The 18,975-nt window shown below is 31.9% G+C and overlaps 1 protein-coding gene across 1 annotated transcript; it reads left to right on the top strand.

Annotated features, from left to right (window-relative positions):
• The first annotated feature begins 3,188 nt into the window (after positions 1-3,188).
• LOC130805587 (photosynthetic NDH subunit of lumenal location 1, chloroplastic-like) lies at positions 3,189-15,469 on the top strand. Its single transcript, XM_057670368.1, has 8 exons — positions 3,189-3,239; positions 13,042-13,048; positions 13,724-13,807; positions 13,898-13,971; positions 14,765-14,887; positions 14,971-15,042; positions 15,140-15,236; positions 15,345-15,469. The coding sequence occupies exons 1-8, from the start codon at positions 3,189-3,191 to the stop codon at positions 15,467-15,469; spliced, it is 633 nt and encodes a 210-aa protein (XP_057526351.1).
• Positions 15,470-18,975: the final 3,506 nt, after the last annotated feature.

Below are 18,975 nucleotides of genomic sequence, written 5' to 3'. Positions count from 1 at the left end.
CTTTGCTAGGGAATTTACTAGCAATGTGTCCTCTTCCATGACACTTAAAACATTTCCTCCTTGTAGCAAATTCACTAGGAGTAACCACAGCCTTTTCTTTCTTTGCCTCATATTTTGGACCAGAAGGGGTTGTTTTACTTTGAAAGGTACTCTCTTTTGAGTATGATGGAGTATATTTTGAAGTGTTTTTATAAGGCACTCTCGGCCTTTCTTTTTTCTTTTTTTCCTTGGCTTGATTTTCAAATTTCAAAGCCAATTTGCACACATCACTAAAAGAAGTGTAGTGAATGACTTCAACTTTTCTACTGATTGTCTTTGACAATCCGTTCACAAATCGAGCAATTTTAAAAGCTTCCTTCTCTTGCAAATCACATATTAAGCAAAGCTTTTCAAATTCTTTTAGATAATCTTCCACACTCATGCCATCATCTTGTGAAAGATGTGTTAATTTCAAATACTGCTCTTGCTCATATTCATTGCTCACCCACTTATCTTTCATCTTTTTTTTTAATTTTTCCCATGAATCGACTTTTTCTTTTTCGGCTCTTCTCCTATTTGCCTTAAAACTGTCATACCATAAGGCAGCAAGTTTTGTAAATATAAACACAGCAAGCTTAAATTTTTTTTTATCATCATACCCCTTGTATTCAAACACAGTTTCTATTTGTCTTAGCCAATCAAGGAATGATTCGCTATCATGACCTCCATCAAACTCCGGGAGATCGATTTTCAATCCTCTATCTTCATCAAATGCATGAGAATTTCCTACACCACTACCATCTCCTTCCTCGATCTCATTGACTTTATTAGATGTTTTCAACAACAACTCACCTATAGCATTCATTTGGGTATTTTGTCGTTCTTTTTCCGCATCTATTTCTTCATTTTTTCTCTCCAATCTCTGCAATTTTTCTGTTATGAGATATCAGCAAGATCTCCATTTGCGCCCATTTTTTTTTCTTTTTTTTCAAACACCCTTTCGATCCACCAAAAGCTCTGATACCAAATGATGTAAGTGTGATTAGGAAGAACACACTTAGATTTAAAAGTTTCTGATTTAAAAGATTAGATAAGAAAGAATAGTAGAAGAATATTGATAAGAACCAAATCACAAGAACAAACTCAATGATTTGGGGTTTTAGGCTAGAGACAAGACACACTCAATCTCCCCTAAGAATTAACACTCAAGACAAACTCAAAGTGATAATTGAAATTACTATTTCTTTGGACAAACACAAGAAGAAAAGCAATGCATAAAACTCAAGGTTTATATTCTGAAACAAAATCTGAATTTTTTTGATTATAAAACATTCCTTTATATAGGGTAAATACAAGATTCTAGAAGCTTTCAAATACATCCCCTATTTCAGTCAATACATCCCCCTTTGTTGGTCAACAAATTCATGAATTAATTAGAGTTCATGTATCAAAATTCTTCTAGCAAATACAATGAACTTGCTGAATTCTAGAAACTAAATTCATCCCCCTTTATAATAAAGACTAAATTCATCCCCCCTGATAATAAAGAAAATTAGCCCCAAAAATTTATAAGTAAAAATAAAAATTAATATTCTGGACCAACATTGCATATTGATGCCACCCTTGCTCTTTTGTACCATTTATTTGTTATCCCTTACTAAGCATGTGACAAATTCTGGTTTGCGAAAAACAGAATTAAACCCGAGTTTCTAAAGAATTAATGCAGCAGGCTCATGAACACTCGATCTTGGATCAGAAGACACCCCACCAACGGATGCTCCCACTACCTCTAAGAAAAAAAAGGGCGAGGTCCTACGAAAAACCTCAAAGTCACAGAACCCATGCATTTGAAATACAATGCATTGGGTCAACCCTGCGGAAATTGGCGTAGGCAATTTGGAAAACAAGTGGGCCTATGTATCCGCAAGATTTCCATATTGTACGCATGGAACGAGGTTCCAGAGGGTTTGAAGAACTCTCTATGGAATGATACTTTAGTAAGCAACTTTACTATTTTTATTCATTTATTTTCATTTTAAAATTAATTTAATTGACACTAATAAATATAATTTTTTTTATAGAATATTTTTCACATCGAGAGCAATGAGGAGAAGAATGTGTTTCTTTCAGTTGTTGCTGAAAGATTTAGAGATTTCAAATCCAAGCTAGTATCTGGCTGGATCACGAAGAAGCGTGCTCGTACAACCAAAAAGGTCAAAACGGGAAACGAAGATGCTCTACAAAATATGGGGTCACATATCAAAGAAGGAATGGGAGGCTTTTGTTGCCAAAAGAACAACTCCCATTGAAGTCGTAAGTATTCCATATTATATTATAGCTTATGATTTGAATTTACTTTTTTTGATTCAATCATTAAACTAATATATGACATTTTATTTCTATTGATTAATTAGGAAAAGCATGGTAAAGCTTCTGAATCAGCAAGCAAAAGGAAGTTTTACCATCGCTTGGGCCAAAAAACGTACGATGAGGTTCGAAAAGAGTGGGTGGATGCGGGTTTATACCCCAATCAAAGTCTAGCCACGCCCTCATCTACGACTACCTCCACATCCGTGAACACTCCTGCTGGAGATTGGGTGCGAGATTGGTATTGCGGGCTTCATTCCCGAGCTGCAAGTGGTAAATTTACCATTAATGATTCGGGAACGAAGAAGGTTGCTGATGCGGTGGTGAGTTTTGAAATTATTAAGTATATTCTTGATTTGTTTTGTATTTTTTGGGTTTGATTTACTTATACTAACTGTTATATATGTCACTTTTTATTTGAATAGATGGGCTGGAAGGAAAAAGTAGCTACGGGGGAGTTCACCCCAAGAGGTAATGTTGATGCATTGCATATGGTCTTAGGGAAAGACCATAGAGGGCGGGAAGTCGGAAAAGGAGGCATCCGCGTGGGGTTAAAGAAGGCATTCGGCAAAGAGTCTGTTGCTACTCAATCTCGAACGATGCCACTTGATGAAGTAGCAACCCTCCAAGCAAAAGTTACGAAGGACGTTCTCGCCAAAGTGGCACTCGTGTTGCAGAATATGGGAGCACACACTGTTGACTTGGCAAACCTGATTGTCGAGGATCAGCAAAGTCAACATGGGGATCCTAACGCTTTGGTCGAGCCAACACCCGAGCCCATTACCCCCGTAGCACCCCAGCCCATTGCTACCCCTGAAGGGCGAAATCCCACACCGGAGACCATGAACTCTGTTGCTCAAAATCCAGAGCCAACTCCCGAGCTAGTGGTACAGGTACATAGTTTTTAAATATATAAGCACTTATTAATTTAAATTGCAATATGTTTTGATATTTTATTATGATGCTTATTATACTAAACGACACAATATTCAGGAGGCGACTCCTTGGCCTCTTTTGCTGCCTCAGTTAGGTGTTGCTAGTGATGGCGACTTAACTGAGGTTGCATATGGTGTGGCACAGCCAACCAAAGAGGGTCAAACAGTGCATTCGATGCCTGTTACAAGTGGCCGCATCAGTGTGACCGTGGAAACTATTCTAAAGGGGTTTGAAGATTTCTCACTCCTGGTTCCAATGCTAGAATGGAGCCTTGAGAAACTATCAGACGCCCTAGGTAGTTTCGTCACATGGCTATATGCTTGGGTCCGATATACTACCATGGTAACAATCGTTTGTATCTTATTTAATTTTTTTTTTAATTCCATGCTTACACTAATTTAATTGTATAAATTGAAATAGCAAAAAAGTCCAAAGGGCTCTAGGAGAGAGATCGGTTCCTCATCAAAGTTGTCGACTGGGTCAAACTCAATGGCAATCACTCCAATTTTGACTGATGCGGAGCTAAAAGATCTCTCTCAAGATTGCAAATGGCTGCACACATGAGCATCTCGCCTACGGGAGGAGGACCCAATCGTTCTAACCCTGCAGAAGGAACAATTCTGCTTTGTTGAGAGCCCATTTGTAATTATTAGTCCTAGTGACATTGGGCAATTTTTGAGAGGAGAAATGTTGAATGTAGCTCTTATCCATGTCTACATGAGGTGATGTTCATTATCTTACAATTTAGGCATTATTTTTTAATTGTATTAACAACCGAATTACTGATAAATTTTCTTATTCATGAGTTTAGTGCGGCGTACGAGGAGCTAAATTCTTGCGAACCTCTAATAAAAATTGGATGGTTTTATCCTGAGTCGATTTCGGCAACTAAAAGCGTAAATGATCCAGATGAAGTCAAAGCATACATTGAGACTGCTTTGAATAATTCCCTTGCATCTAATCACACGTTCATTCTAGCTCCATATGTGGAAGAGTAAGTTTTATTTTTGAAATTGAACTTATCTTTTAATTTTTAAGTTCACATATATTTTAAATTTGCGTTTGTAGTTTGCATTGGATACTTTTGATCATATGTCCTTTAACGAACACTGTGCACGTCTTCGACTCATTACAAAAACTTAGATCTCCTTGCAACACAAAATTCAAAGCCTTGTTGAATACGTACATAATTTTATAAATTTTACCAATTTTCATTTAATTAAAGTGTTATATATATATATATATATATATATATATATATATATATATATATATATATATATATATATATATATATATATATATATATATATATATATATATATATATATATATATATATATATACATACATATATATATATATATATATACATATATATATATATATATATATATATATATATATACATATATATATATATATATACATATATATATATATACATATATATATATATATATATACATATATATATGTATATATATATATATGTATATATATACATATATATATATATGTATATATATATATATATATATATATATATATATATATATATATATATATATATATATATATATATATATATATATATATATATATATATATATATATATATATATATATATATATATATATATATATATATATATATATATATATATATATATATATATATATATATAATTTTCCCATGCTTTTCAGCACAATGAAGAAAGTGCATGGAGAAATGGGATCTATATCCAGAGCCACATTTCTGAAATGGACAGCAGTAAAGGTAAACAACACTATTCGATTTTATGGGTTTTTAAGCTTTTTTTCGACTTTCACGCATAAAGTAGCTTAAACTTGGTTTTTATTGCACGAAACTTGGCACACAACACTGTATATATTGTTGTGTTGAATTGATTGGAATTGAAAATAATAGTCATATGCTATAAATTACGTGCTAAGTTGCGATTTTGTGCGTTTTTAAGCTTTTTTTTACTTTCAAAGTAGCTCAAACTTTGTTTGTTTTGCATGAAACTTGACACACAACACTATTTGGTATATATTATTGTGTTGAATAGGTTAGAATTGAAAATAAAATTCATATGCTAGAAATTACGTGCTAAGTTGCGATTTTATGGGTTTTTAAGCTTTTTTTGGACTTTCGCGCATAAAGTTGCTCAAACTTGGTTTGTTTTGCATTAAACTTGGCACATAATAGTATTTGGTATATATTATTGTGTTGAAGTGGTTAGAATTGAAAATAATGGTCATATGTTAGAAATTACGTGCTAAGTTACGATTTTATGGGTCTTTAAGCTTTTTTTGGACTTTCGCGCATAAAATTGCTCAAACTTGGTTTGTTTTGCACGAAACTTGGCACACAATACTATTTGGTATATTATATTGGATTGAAGTGTTTAGAATTGAAAATAATATTCATATGCTAGAAGTTACGTGCTAAGTTGCGATTTTTTGGGTTTTTAAGCTTTTTTTGGACTTTCGTGCATAAAGTAGCTCAAACTTGGTTTGTTTTGCACGAAACTTGGCACACAACACTATTTGGAATATATTATTGCGTTGAAATGTTTAGAATTTAAAATAATAGTCATATGCTAGAAATTACGTGCTAAGTTACGATTTTATGGGTTTTTAAGCTTTTTTGACACTAACATGTATTTTCTCTTTATGCTTTTGACAAGCTAGTAATACTGTTGATTGCGACTACTATACTCTAAAATACATGGACGATATCTTACAATCCGTGAAGGAGGTTTGAGTCGAAAACATTGACGCCGTAAGTATTTGTTACGTTCTTAAATTATAATATTATATATTTACAATTGGTAAAATCTAATAATGTTTATGTATCATTTAATTTAATATTATATTATAGGTTTTATACGTCATTCCAAGGGAAACACGTCCTTTAAGAGATAGATAAATGCGCCAATTGAAAGACAAGATTGTCGCGTATCTTGCTAATTTTTGTTCTTGGTAAATAATGTAATTAGTTTAGATTTAGGACTTTAATTTGTATATGTACATATTATTATATATACGATCAAGAGTTTACAAAGAGATTATTGGTGATAATTGGTGATTATCATTGGATTATTGAATTAATCATTGTTTACATTGTACTTTATTGGATTATTTATTAGTATTAAACGAAAAAAGCAAAAAAAAAAAAAACAGAATATATATATGCTGCGAGCTTCCATAAAACCGCAGCCTCGCAGCATATAGTGCAAAACTATATGCTGCGGTTTTGTGGAGGCCCGCAGCATATAGTCTTGCACTATATGCTGCGATTTTAGGCAGGCCCGCAGCATATAGTGCACTTATCTGCTGCGGTTTTAAACCGCAACATTTATAATAGGCCATCTACTGCTATCACTAATGCTTGGGGCCAAAACCGCAGCATATTATGCTCAAAAAACTGCAGCAAATGAGGTTTTTTCCACTGGTGATAAAAATTAAATAATATTTCACATAAAAAAAATCATATAGATCTATATTATCATTTTAATCAAAAATTTCCATATTTGTAACTTTTTTAGAGTGCCCCAAAAGTTTTATTGTTTTAACGAAAATATCACTAAACTTGATATGACTTTAATATAGTCATGTAAAGCTTAAATGACTAATATAAAATCATATTGATCATGCTTTTTATATTATCAAGTAACCATAAATAAATATCACATAACGAGAGAGTTAAGAAAATGTGTGCCATTTTTCTCCAAAGGTGGTACTAAACCAAGCAAGAGAATAATAATAGGAAAATAAGAACTCAAAGAAATAAGCTCTAAAAGAGAAGGTCTTCAAGTCTCCAAACTTCAAAGTAGTAGATCTTGAATTACCAAAATAAAATGATATCCAAGCTCCAAAATGATAATACTTAACTTTTCAAAAGTTGATGATTATTGGTTTAGGAAGTAATAAGATCAAGTTCCTTCTTCATTTTATTTTTCAACTAATAAAAAGGGTATAAAGTTAGTAAGATGTTAATGAAATAAACATATAAGAAAGAATGGTAGAAAGATTTGATGATGGGTGTGTAAGTGATCTCATGGATAAAGGGGGTATTTATAATAGGTTTGAACAACTTTGTAGTTCATTAGTTTGTATGACAAAGAGTATTAAGAGTATAGAAGAAGGTTAACTTGTGTAATTGATTTAGATAGTGTAAGTGAATGTGTAAGAGTTGGAGTGTGTAAGTGAATATGTAAGAGTTGAAATGTAGAAGAAGGTTAACTTGTGTAAGGAAATGGTGATTGCTTGTGTAAGTGATGAACATCATGAGTTACTAATAGAAAGGATTTTGGTTCATCAAATTTGTATTCTAGTTTATACAAGTAAATATGTTTTAGAATAATGGGTAAGTTCAATTAAGGTTTGATTATAAAAATATGATAATTTACTTAGAAAATTTGGTTAAAACTATACTTAAAGTTAATAATAAAAATATGAAATAATTAAATCAAAGTTCTAAGTTTAAAATGATAAGTGGTAAAGTTAGTTTAAGGAAACGAAATTAAAACATAACGTTTTTAAAAAATCGTAAATTTAGTATTAAAATTTTGCTTTCTGTAGTATAAGATAATAAAGTAATATTTTAGTGCTTATAAAGAAATTTAAGAAAACAATTTTTTTTTTACGTTTAGTATTTGGATGAAATTACAAAATCGGAAAAAGGTTTAATAATTAAAGGTGATTTGAATTAGATAACCAAAGGATTAGGAATTCGAATTGAAATTTTTGAATAATTAATCGGAAGACTAAGACTAAGACATTTGAGCCTATTACATTCTGGGCCTTTAGTCGTATTTTCGTGGGTCAAAATCAGAATCGTTTAAATCGTCTTGAATCTAACGATTCAAACCGATTCTCACGATTCTATGAAAGATTTAGGTTGATTCCAATTTTTCATGCGATTTAAACCGTCAGGGTGTATTTGAATCTTAAAATCGTGCAATTTTACAAGTTGAATCGCGATTTTAACAACATTGGCTCCAGATCTAGACAAGTGGAAGTTTAATGTAGATGCAGAAAATTTTAAGGAAAGTAATATGTTTGGTTGGGATAGTATTCTCATGAATCATTTGGGTGAAGTGCAAGTAACAAAGTTAGATTTTCATTTTGGAGGCGGAGATTCAAACATTTTAAATGCAAACGCGTTGGAATTTGCAATGAGATAGGCTATAGATAATGGAGTGAAGTATGTTTGTTTTGAGCTGGACGCGCAAAGAGTTGTTCAATTTATGAAAAATTCTAAAACTGATATTCCTGATTTGAGTTATTATTAATCGTTGTAAATATCTTATTAATGATTTCATATCATGTACATTTTCTTTTGTTTTTAGAGACTGTAACAAAGCAGCACATATGCTTGCTAGCACGTCTATTGATTTCGGCTGTTGAATGATATGGATGAAAGATTATCCTTCTCTCATCCAATCAATTATTTTGAATGAAATGAAAAAGTAGTCTCCTTTCATCTCAAAAACAAAAATCTTTGTGATATATTGATTTGTCGACTTATTTTTTTTCCTCCTTTGCTGGTCGTGTAAACCAAGTTGATGATATTATGAGTTTTGCACCAAAAAATCATACTATCTATTAAAAAGATTAGAAAATTCTAAGTGGCACTCCATCACATTATACTTCATTTCATCAAATCATACTATCTATTAAAAAATTAAAAATTCCAAGTGGTACCCCATCATATCATATCATTATACTATCTATACTATCTATTAAAAAGATTGAAAATTTTCAAGTGGCACTCCGTTGTAGATCAGCCACATGGATTAGTAAAATTGGCTAAGTTTTAATTATAGGCAAGTGAATATTACACAATGTTTTTTTCTACTAATTAATACTATCTATTAAAAAGATTAAAAAATTTTAAGTGACACTCTATCATACCATATCATCATACAATATATCCTGTCTATTAAAAAGATGTGACACTTCGTTGGAGATCTACTACATGGATTGTTAAAATTGATGAAGTTTTAATTATAGGCAAGTGATTATTACACAATGTTATTTTTTACGAATTAATATAAAAAATCAAACATCTACTTAGCTATAATAATTTACATTGAGCTAATTCAATCATACTATCATATCATACTATCTATTAAAAAGATTGAAAAAGTTCAAGTGGCAGTCCATTGAGAAGATCTACCCCATGAATTGTTAAAATTGGATAAATTTTAATTATTGGCAAGTTATTATTAAAAAATATTATTTCTACCAATTAATATAAAAAACAATAAAAAATCAAACATCTAATTAGCTATGTTTAATTTGAACGGAGCTTATTCAATAAAATATAGATATCCTTTTATTAAATAATAAATAGATATAAAGTGCTATATCATGTATTTATATATGATAATATAATTAAAAAAATTTACGGTGATGAATATATTTACTTAATTAAGTTTTCTGTTTACTGTAATTTTTTTTAAGAAAATCAAAACTAATTTGTTTCCCATAATCGGTACTCCCTCCATTCTTTTTTATCTTCCACATTACTATAACGGGTAGTTTCAAAAGTTCTTCCACTTTAGAATACTTTCTATTTTTAGAAAGTTTTTATCCCACTTTTACCCCTTAAAATCCCCCCTTCTCTTTTAATGTACCCCTTTTCTTTTATTTATAATTATTTTCTCTCTCATACTTTCAATACAATCATTACTTCACACTACTATTTAATTAAAATAATACTCACTACAACCTCATACTTCCAATACAATCATTACTTCACACTACTATTTAATTAAAATAATATCCACTACAACCCAAAGATTCTATCTTTCTTAAAATGTGTGAAAAACCCAAAGTGGAAGATCAAAAAAGAACGGAGGGAGTATCATTTAAACTATTGTTAATTTTTAATATATGGAAAATTTCATGAGGTGACTCTGAATATTTTTTTGCTTTTCGACGTGGTAGACAATAAATTCACATGGTGATCCTGAGCTTTCAACTTTTCTATTTGGTACACAAAATGTTCAATTTTTGATCAAATTAAGTACTCATTTCAATTGAAATGCGAAATATGTGTCCACTTATGGTGATAATGTAAAGTTAACAAAAACACTTCCCTTTTTTCTACCATGTGGAAAAGTTTGAAGCTTAAGTTCACCACGGAGAAGAAATATTATTATCTAGAATTAATCTACTTAAATGATCAGCAACTAAATTCTCCTTTCCAGATTTATCTTTAATTTCTAGATTAAATTCTTGTAATAAAATCAGCCTAGGTTTAGATTCTTTCTTTTTAAATAAATATCTAACTGCAGCATGATCCAAATAAACTATTACTTTAGTATCTAAGAGATAATAACGAAAATTTTCAAGTCCAAATACAATAGAATAAAGTTCTTTTTCAGTTTTTATGTAGTTACATTGTGCATTATCTAAAGTACGAGAAGCATAATAAATCACATGAGAACCTCGTCCTACTTTTTGTCCTAATACAACTCCCATTACTTTGTCACTTGCATGACACAATAATTCAAAAGGTAATTCACAATCAGGAGGTTGTAAAATTGGTGCAATTACTGGTTTTTCTTTAAGACAATCAAAGGCTTCTTTACACTTATCATCAAATACAAATGGAACATCTTTACTTAAAAGTTATATAATGGTTGGGCAATTTTAGAAAAATTCATAATGAATCTTATGTAAAAACCAGCATGCCCTAAAAAATATCTGATATCTTTAACACAAGATGGATAAGGTAAAGATTGTATAACCTCAATTTTGGCTTTGTCAACTTCTATTCCTTTAGAAGAAACTACATGTCCTAATACTATACCTTGTTCTACATCAAGTGACATTTTTCATAATTTAACACAAGATTAGTCTTAATAAACCTTTTAAGAACTAAGTCCAAAATTTCTAAACATTAACCAAATGAATCACCATAAACTGCAAAATCATCCATAAAAACTTCAATAATATAAGCCACATAGTCAGAAAATATAGACAACATACATCTTTGAAAAGTAGCTAGAGTATTGCATAAACCAAAAGGCATTCTACGATACGCATATGTTCCAGAAGGACATGTAAAAGTTGTTTTTTCTTGATCCTCGGGAGCAATGTCAATTTGATTATAACCGGAATATCCATCTAAAAACTAATAATGAGAACGTGTTGCTAAACGCTCTAACATTTGATCTATAAAAGGTAAAGGGAAATGATCTTTTCTAGTTACTGCATTTAACTTTCTGTAATCTATGCAAACACTCCATCAATTTTGTACTCTAGTAGGAACTAATTTACCTTCTTTATTTTCTACCATAGTTAATCCTATTTTCTTAGGTACCACATGTATAGAGCTGACCCATTCTAAAGCTGAAATAGGGTAAATAACTCCACCATTAAGAAGTTTAAGAATTTCCTTTTAACAACTTCCATCATAGGATGATTTAAACGGCATTGTGCTTCTCTAGATGGTTTAGATCTTTCTTCTAAATTAATTTTATGCACACAAGTAAAAAGGCTAATGCCTCTAATATCAGATAACGTCCATGCTATGGCCATTTTATTTTCTTTTAAAACATTAATCAATCATTCTGCTTGAGACACATTTAGATTATTCGAAATCATAACAGGTAATTTTTCACCTTTCTCCAAATAAACATATTTAAGATGCTTTGGTAATGGTTTCAAATCTAACTCAAGAGAAAATTCAACAGATTGTTTAACTTGATCTAATAGTGGATGAATACTAGAAGTTGAAGATTGTAACCAAGAAAGGTTCTCATGATGATCCTCATCACAAGCAAGACATTAAATCAGTATCTATCTCTTTTAAGCCATAACATAAAGATGCATACAAACCGTCATATAAATCATACTTACTTATATCCTCAATGCATGAATCAATAACATCAATCTTGTACAAATAGAAGAAATTTCATTAAATGGGTGTTTCATAGCCTCATAGATGTTAAGGAATATTTTATCACCATCAAACTCCATGGAAACTGTACCATTGTGTACATCTATTATGGTTTTAGCAGTTCTCATAAAAAGTCTTCCTAATGATATAGGAGAGAAATTAGATAATAAACTATAGTATTCTTCCATTTTCAGTTTATAAAAATATGCTGGAAAAACCAAATCTTTAACTTCAGCTGACACATCTTCAATTACACGTTCATGATAAACAACAGACCTATCAACTAATTTAACAGTAATTTCGGTCGGTTATAAAGTTCCTAGATCTAAAGAGGTGTATATACACTTAGGCATGACATCATTGATGATCCTAAATCTAACATGCATTTATTAATCATCGAATTACCTATAGTATATGGAATTGCAAAAATTCTAGGGTCTTCTTGTTTTGGTGGGAGTTTTCTTTGAATTACAGCAGAAACATTTTCACCACATATAATTCTTTCATCACCTTTTAATTTCCTTTTATTAGTGCATAAGTCTTTTAAAAATTTGGCATATCGAGGTACTTGCTTAATTGCATCTAATAAAGGAAAATTAATCTCTACTTTCTTAAAAATATCCAACAACTCTATATCTAGTTTCACCCTTTTATCAACTTTTCTCAATCTTTCAGGAAATGGGGGTTTAATTTCAGTAGCACAATAGAAGAGTTAGAGAAATTTTTAAATTGGACACTATTTTTAGAATTCCTAATCTCTTATCATCCAATTCATTTTTACTTCTCTTCATCATCATTATTAGTATCCATTTTTTCTTCTTTTTCGAAATCTACAGGTTAATGGTAGTAAAACAAATAGAATAGCAAGTTTAATGGAATCGCCAAAGAGAATTATGATAGCGAATTTATTTGATAGGGATGGAAAAAACTTAATTAAACAAATTACATGATTGTATTTTTATTTTTCTCCTCTTAGTACATAATCACTATAGTAAATATAAATAAAAATCAAATATAGATGATAAAATAAAATATATTTATGTTGAATCTCATAGAAAGGAGTACTTTTAATAAAAACTGTATAAAAAGATAAAGTAGAAAAAAAACTAAAGAACTTTAAATTACTAAAAGTACAAAAAGTCCACACTATTACTATCATCCATAATAAATAATAACGGCAATTTGGAAAATACAATCTAGTTTTTCGATAAGCTCTACCGAGTTTTGTTATTTCCAAGAGATTAAAAGTTATTACGTATGAATACATTTTATAGTCACTCTAAGCAAGTGACCTGCGCTAAAGTATCGATGTGGGACAAAGCCTGGCAACCCCAATCACTCTTCAGGACTCAAACTTCCCTAATTATAACATTAGCCCAGCACATTTATATATTAATGTTCAACTTTCTACAAAAAAAATTGATAACTGATTACTATATATCCTCCTAAAATTTACACACACACCGCATAATAAATCTTTGGATGTTTATATTGTTGTGGTGGTATTGATTATGCTAGGTGGTTGCGAGAAAAGATCGCTACTGATGACAACCGGTATGCTTGCTCTAAGCTTCATTCCTACTAGTTCGGCTTTATGTAAAGGTATTACTATAAATCAATGTAACTTTTGAATGTATTTTATTGTTTATCTAATGGAAGACTAAACACATTTCTACTGATTTTACCTCACAGAAATCCCTGAAAACTATATGGAATTTGTTGATAAACAAGACGGCTATTCTTATGTTTACCCATCAGATTGGAAGGTATATACCTACTACTAAAACCTACTTATATTGTTGTTTGTTTTTGATAGTGTATAACATACTTCCTCCGTTCCATTATAGTTACTACATTTGACCTTTTACGCAATCTAATGTATTATTTTGATAATTTTTATATTGAACTATGCACATATAAAAATTTAAAAAGTTACTATTGTGAAAGTATGCAACTAGACGATTCAAATAAGATCTCACTTGACTAAATTTTTTCTTACACATTAACCGTAATATATAAAATAAGCTTGAACGATGAATAGTGGTAATTAACATAATATAACAAGTATTTCAGAATGGAGGAAGTATATTGGGGCCGTAACTATCAACTTAACCTTTTACAGAAGCATTTAGGTAACTGTTGATGAAGCTCTAAAGGAACCAACTCAACTAAAATGTTACACTGATGGTTAAGGGTTTAGGATATGTTATATACCAGTGTAACGTAATTCGCCAATCAATTCGCTTTTTGAATTCACGATTCACTCTAAATGACCCTAAAATAGCCCAAATACGACAATGATTCGCTTTTTTTTTATTTGCGCTTTGCATAGAGACTATTGAATCATGTGACTGTGTTATATACTCTAACATGCCCTCTCACATGAGAGCCCTTTGGGTTAGAAGTGTAGATGCATCATAAGTTCTCTCCTGCTCCCCATACTTGACGCTGAACATTCGACTTTTAAATGAAGTGCGCCTAAGCTGATGGGTGAGGCCCTATATATGTTATATACTCTAAAGCATTTCTAAACGTAACATGGGTGTTTCTGTTTATCAGGAATTTGACTTCACAGCACATCATTCTGCATTTAAAGACAGGTACTTGCAGCTTCAGAATGTGAGATTGAGCTTTATACCTACAGACAAGAATGACATCCATGATTTGGATCCAATGGAAAATGTATTGATCTGGACTTTTAAGCTTTAATCTATAGTTTTCAAATGTATTTTTTGTGTGTCTTGATCCTGTATATGGCTATGCAGGTAGTTCAAGATTTAGTGAACAAGCTATATGCAGTTCCGAACCAAGCGACTTTCATCAAAGGCATACAAGAGGTTAGTAAGCCAAGACCAACAATCTGTACTTGAAAGTTCAATCTATTTTCTGATTGTCGAAAGGTTCTGACTTTTGACCTCTGATGGGTGAATTCAGCGTTCAGTCGATGGAAAAAATTACTACACTTTTGAGTACAATCTTACTTCTCCGAATTTCTCTGTGACTCGTTTCACAATAATCGCGATTGCTAATGGTAAGTCGTTTTTTGATCTACCAGCTTTGCATTCGACTTTTATGCATTAATACTAATGCATCAATCATCACTTATGTAAATTGGTCTTGAATCTTGGTTGATGCACAGGGAAATATTACACATTAACTGTTTCAGCAAACGATAGAAAATGGAGGAGAGCCCGAAATAAGCTTAAAGTTGTTGTTGACTCTTTCAAGGTGTTTGAGATCTATAGTTTGCTGTATTGGAACTGATATATTGGTTCAGGTAGCGGACTCCAATCTTCTGAAATTAAGGTTCTGACATTGTTGTACTTCTAGAAGAGTCAAAGTATAATCATTAAATCAACTATACTCATGTAGCGATAGCAAAAGGTATTGCACATGTATTTCCATTTCGATGTTACTCTAGCGATTCTGCATTAGACCTAGTATATAGCAAGGCGGATTTGCTTGAATGCGATATGGGGATAATTGATGCGAACAAGGAATCAATAAATAATTTATCAATTACTAGTTAAGGATCTCATTAATGTTAGGTTTAGGGTTGAGAATCTAAAACCTCTTAAGGAGTTATATTCTTTAGTGATAATAACTAGGAAGACTAAAAAAGGATTAGATTTTCACATTAGAAGCTTTACTTTTCTTATTCTTCGAACCATTAGTAACAAAATAAGATTTAATCACGATTGTTTGATAGACTTGAAAATAATTACGATTCGGCCAATTCAATACAATGGAATCTTGTTTTTGCACTATACTTATAACGCAATCTAATCAATCAACCGGCCTTTTGAAGTAAACCCCTAATCTCAAAAAATATTTTGGACCATAACAACTTAAAATTTGAAAAGTAAAGTGATTGTTTAGGAACAATTGAATTGAGCACATTTTGGAACCTCATTCCTTACATAAACTCTAACCAGAATTTCATCTTTTTTCAACTCATAGTCAACCCCAATCATCCCACTCCAAGCTATCCCAAATATAAAGTTATGTTTTGACTATCCCACATGGACTATGTAAGAGTTAATTGTTGTCTTTAAAATGTTAAAAAGAGGAATGAATGCGAACTTTAGAGGGAGGTGGTGAAGTTAGGATAAAATGATCAACATGCATCACAACTAGGCATGGCCACGGTCCGGATTGGTCCGGTTCCGTTACGGTTCCACCCGGTTCCGGTTCCATTTGGAACCTGTCGGTTCCGGTTCCGGTTCCGGGCGGTTCCACACGGTTCCTTGGCGGTTCATGAGGCGGTTCCGGCGGTTCCAACTCACGGGACGGGCGGGTCGGACCATCGGTTCCATTTTTTTTTCTTTAAATATTTGTATAATAAAAAAATACTATAATATCGCGGATGTACCTTTGATGATTACTTGATTATTAGCGAAATTCATTGCATGTCAAGTTGTCATCGTTATTGAAATATTTACTAAAAAGAATGGAAAAAAATAAATTAATAAGAAACGAATCAATGATATTGTCGATAAAGATAATTAATAAAAAAAGAGGGAGAAAATAGACTTGAACCTAGTACCCAAAGGAATACTAAGCTGCCTACGTATCCCGAAGGAATCAAAGCCCACGTAGTTCTTTGTCATACCTTTTATTTATAGTTGTTGAATGTTGATTTATCGTTGTCGCTTGTCGGATTGATCCTATTCGTCCTCGTCATCATCATGTGGTTGGTTAGAAGCTTCCGCTGACTCTCCTCCTGACGATGATGCAGATGTATCCATCATCATCCATGGATCATCATCGTCGTCTTGATCATCATCATTCCTTATTCCTTGTGTTCGAATCTCCGCTTGATCCCAATCTTTCTTGCAAACACATATTTGAATACTATGTGGAGCAAGACGAGATCTCTTTTTGTCCAAAACTCTTCTACCTGCACTAAAAGCAGACTCCGACGCAATTGTTGACGCGGGAATTGCAAGGATATCCTTTGCAATTCTCGATAAAATGGGAAATTTTACAGATTTTTCTTTCCACCACTCCAAAATATTATAGATACTTTGGTCTATTTCAAAGTGGTGTTTAAGATAACTATCTAGTTCTAAATATGAGGTCGAGGAAGAAGAAGATGATCCTACAAAACTATCATCTTGACTCATTATGTTAGCTATTACCGAATTATAGTAAGAGGGACGTGCCGAAACGCTAGCACGCCTAGACATATCGCGTTTCGGGTTATATACACTAGCGTAAAAATCATAGAGTTCTGCTAAATATTTTTTACATGTTCCTACATAATTATGTACATCAGTAGACGGGCGATCTAACGATTGGTAATAAAATTCTATTACTTTAGTAAGGACCTCAGTTTTAAAACGTGGGTCCAAAATGGTTGCGATTCCATAAATATAAGGAAAATCGGTAAAATATGTCTTCCATTTTTCCATCATATCTGCAAGAATCGGCCTCAAATTTGGGTTAGTATCATCATGTGTATATTTAAGGAGATGATAAAAAATAGTAATACATTCACTTATTACTAAGTGAACGTTCGGTTCATAAACATAAGAAAAAATCTTAGTCGCGTGGTCATACGCTTCTAATATGTTATGTACACCTATAGCTAACTCCCAAGTGTCATCAGCTATGTAACTATCTGTACACTCATTATATAGTTGTGTTATTACTGGACGATAAGCAATCGCCTTTCTTAATAAATCGTTGGTTGAGCCCCAACGTGTAGGAGTATCTAATGACCAATACACTTTTTTAAGTTGGTATTGGTCACATAATTGTTTATATCGTCTTTTTATCTTTCCGATCCTAAGTCACTACTATATCCCTAATTGGTTCTAATAAATCACTTAATTGTTTTATGCCTGCTTGGCAAGATAAGTTAACTATATGCGCACAACAACGTATGTGTAATAAGCTACCCCCAAGGATTAAACTAAAAGCAGGTTCGTTAAAGAAAAGTTCTATACATTTAATGTTCGCGGTTGCATTATCAGTTGAACAACAAAATATTTTATCTAATAAGTTCCATTCTCTACATATCTCTACTAATCTATATTTTATGTTTTCACCGGTATGTCTTTCTGGCATTGTCTCAAAAACAATTATTCTTTTTTGAATAATCCAATTTCGATCTATCCAGTGTGCTGTTACACACATATAAGGTTCTAAATGTAGGGGAGCAGGCCAAATGTCAGTTGTTATGCTAACCCTAACGATTTAAACATTTCAACTAATTCATAGCGCATTGATTCGTATAATTTAATTGTGCGTCTTTTAAGAGTACTCCTAGGGATTGCTCTATATTGTGGTTGCAAAGTTTTTCTATTGAGACGCTCGTATGCCCTACTTTCACCGTGGTTAAAAGGCAATTCATCACAAATTACATACCTAGAAAATTCATCAATCATGTCATTACGATTATATCTAAAAGGCATACCTGTGCTGGGAATGTCCCATTGTGTCTGTCGGCTTCCACTTGTGGTCCCGCTGCCGCTTGCTGCATGAGTTTCTTTTGTGATTCCATGCTTCTTTGCCAAATGTTTGTTAAAAGATCCCGTACCACCACCTAACACGTATTCACAAAACACAATAAATAACTTTTTATAAAATATGAATATATAATGTATGAATGTATTATGTATGTATAAAAAACTTAAAAAGTATTTACCTCTGGCGAAACTGTATGAAACTAAGGGCTTTACTCCTTGACTTTCACAAATTTGACAAGTGCATAAGAAAATATATGGATTCTCGGTTGGTTCTTTTGTGAAATACGACCACACATG

This window comes from Amaranthus tricolor, chromosome 2 (genome assembly GCF_026212465.1).
Source record: "Amaranthus tricolor cultivar Red isolate AtriRed21 chromosome 2, ASM2621246v1, whole genome shotgun sequence".
NCBI classification, from domain to species: Eukaryota; Viridiplantae; Streptophyta; class Magnoliopsida; order Caryophyllales; family Amaranthaceae; genus Amaranthus; species Amaranthus tricolor.
Note: the sequence above shows the minus strand (reverse complement) of the source record. Positions and strands in the feature narration are given on the sequence as shown.

What these genes read in the sequence shown, in the direction of transcription:
- LOC130805587 (XM_057670368.1), top strand. Translation starts at nt 3,189, where the DNA reads ATGAACTCTGTTGCTCAAAATCCAGAGCCAACTCCCGAGCTAGTGGTA. An exon ending in TCATCAAAGGCATACAAGAG is followed by an intron (nt 15,043 to 15,139) that starts GTTAGTAAGCCA and finishes GGGTGAATTCAG; the next exon opens with CGTTCAGTCGATGGAAAAAA. An exon ending in AATAATCGCGATTGCTAATG is followed by an intron (nt 15,237 to 15,344) that starts GTAAGTCGTTTT and finishes GTTGATGCACAG; the next exon opens with GGAAATATTACACATTAACT.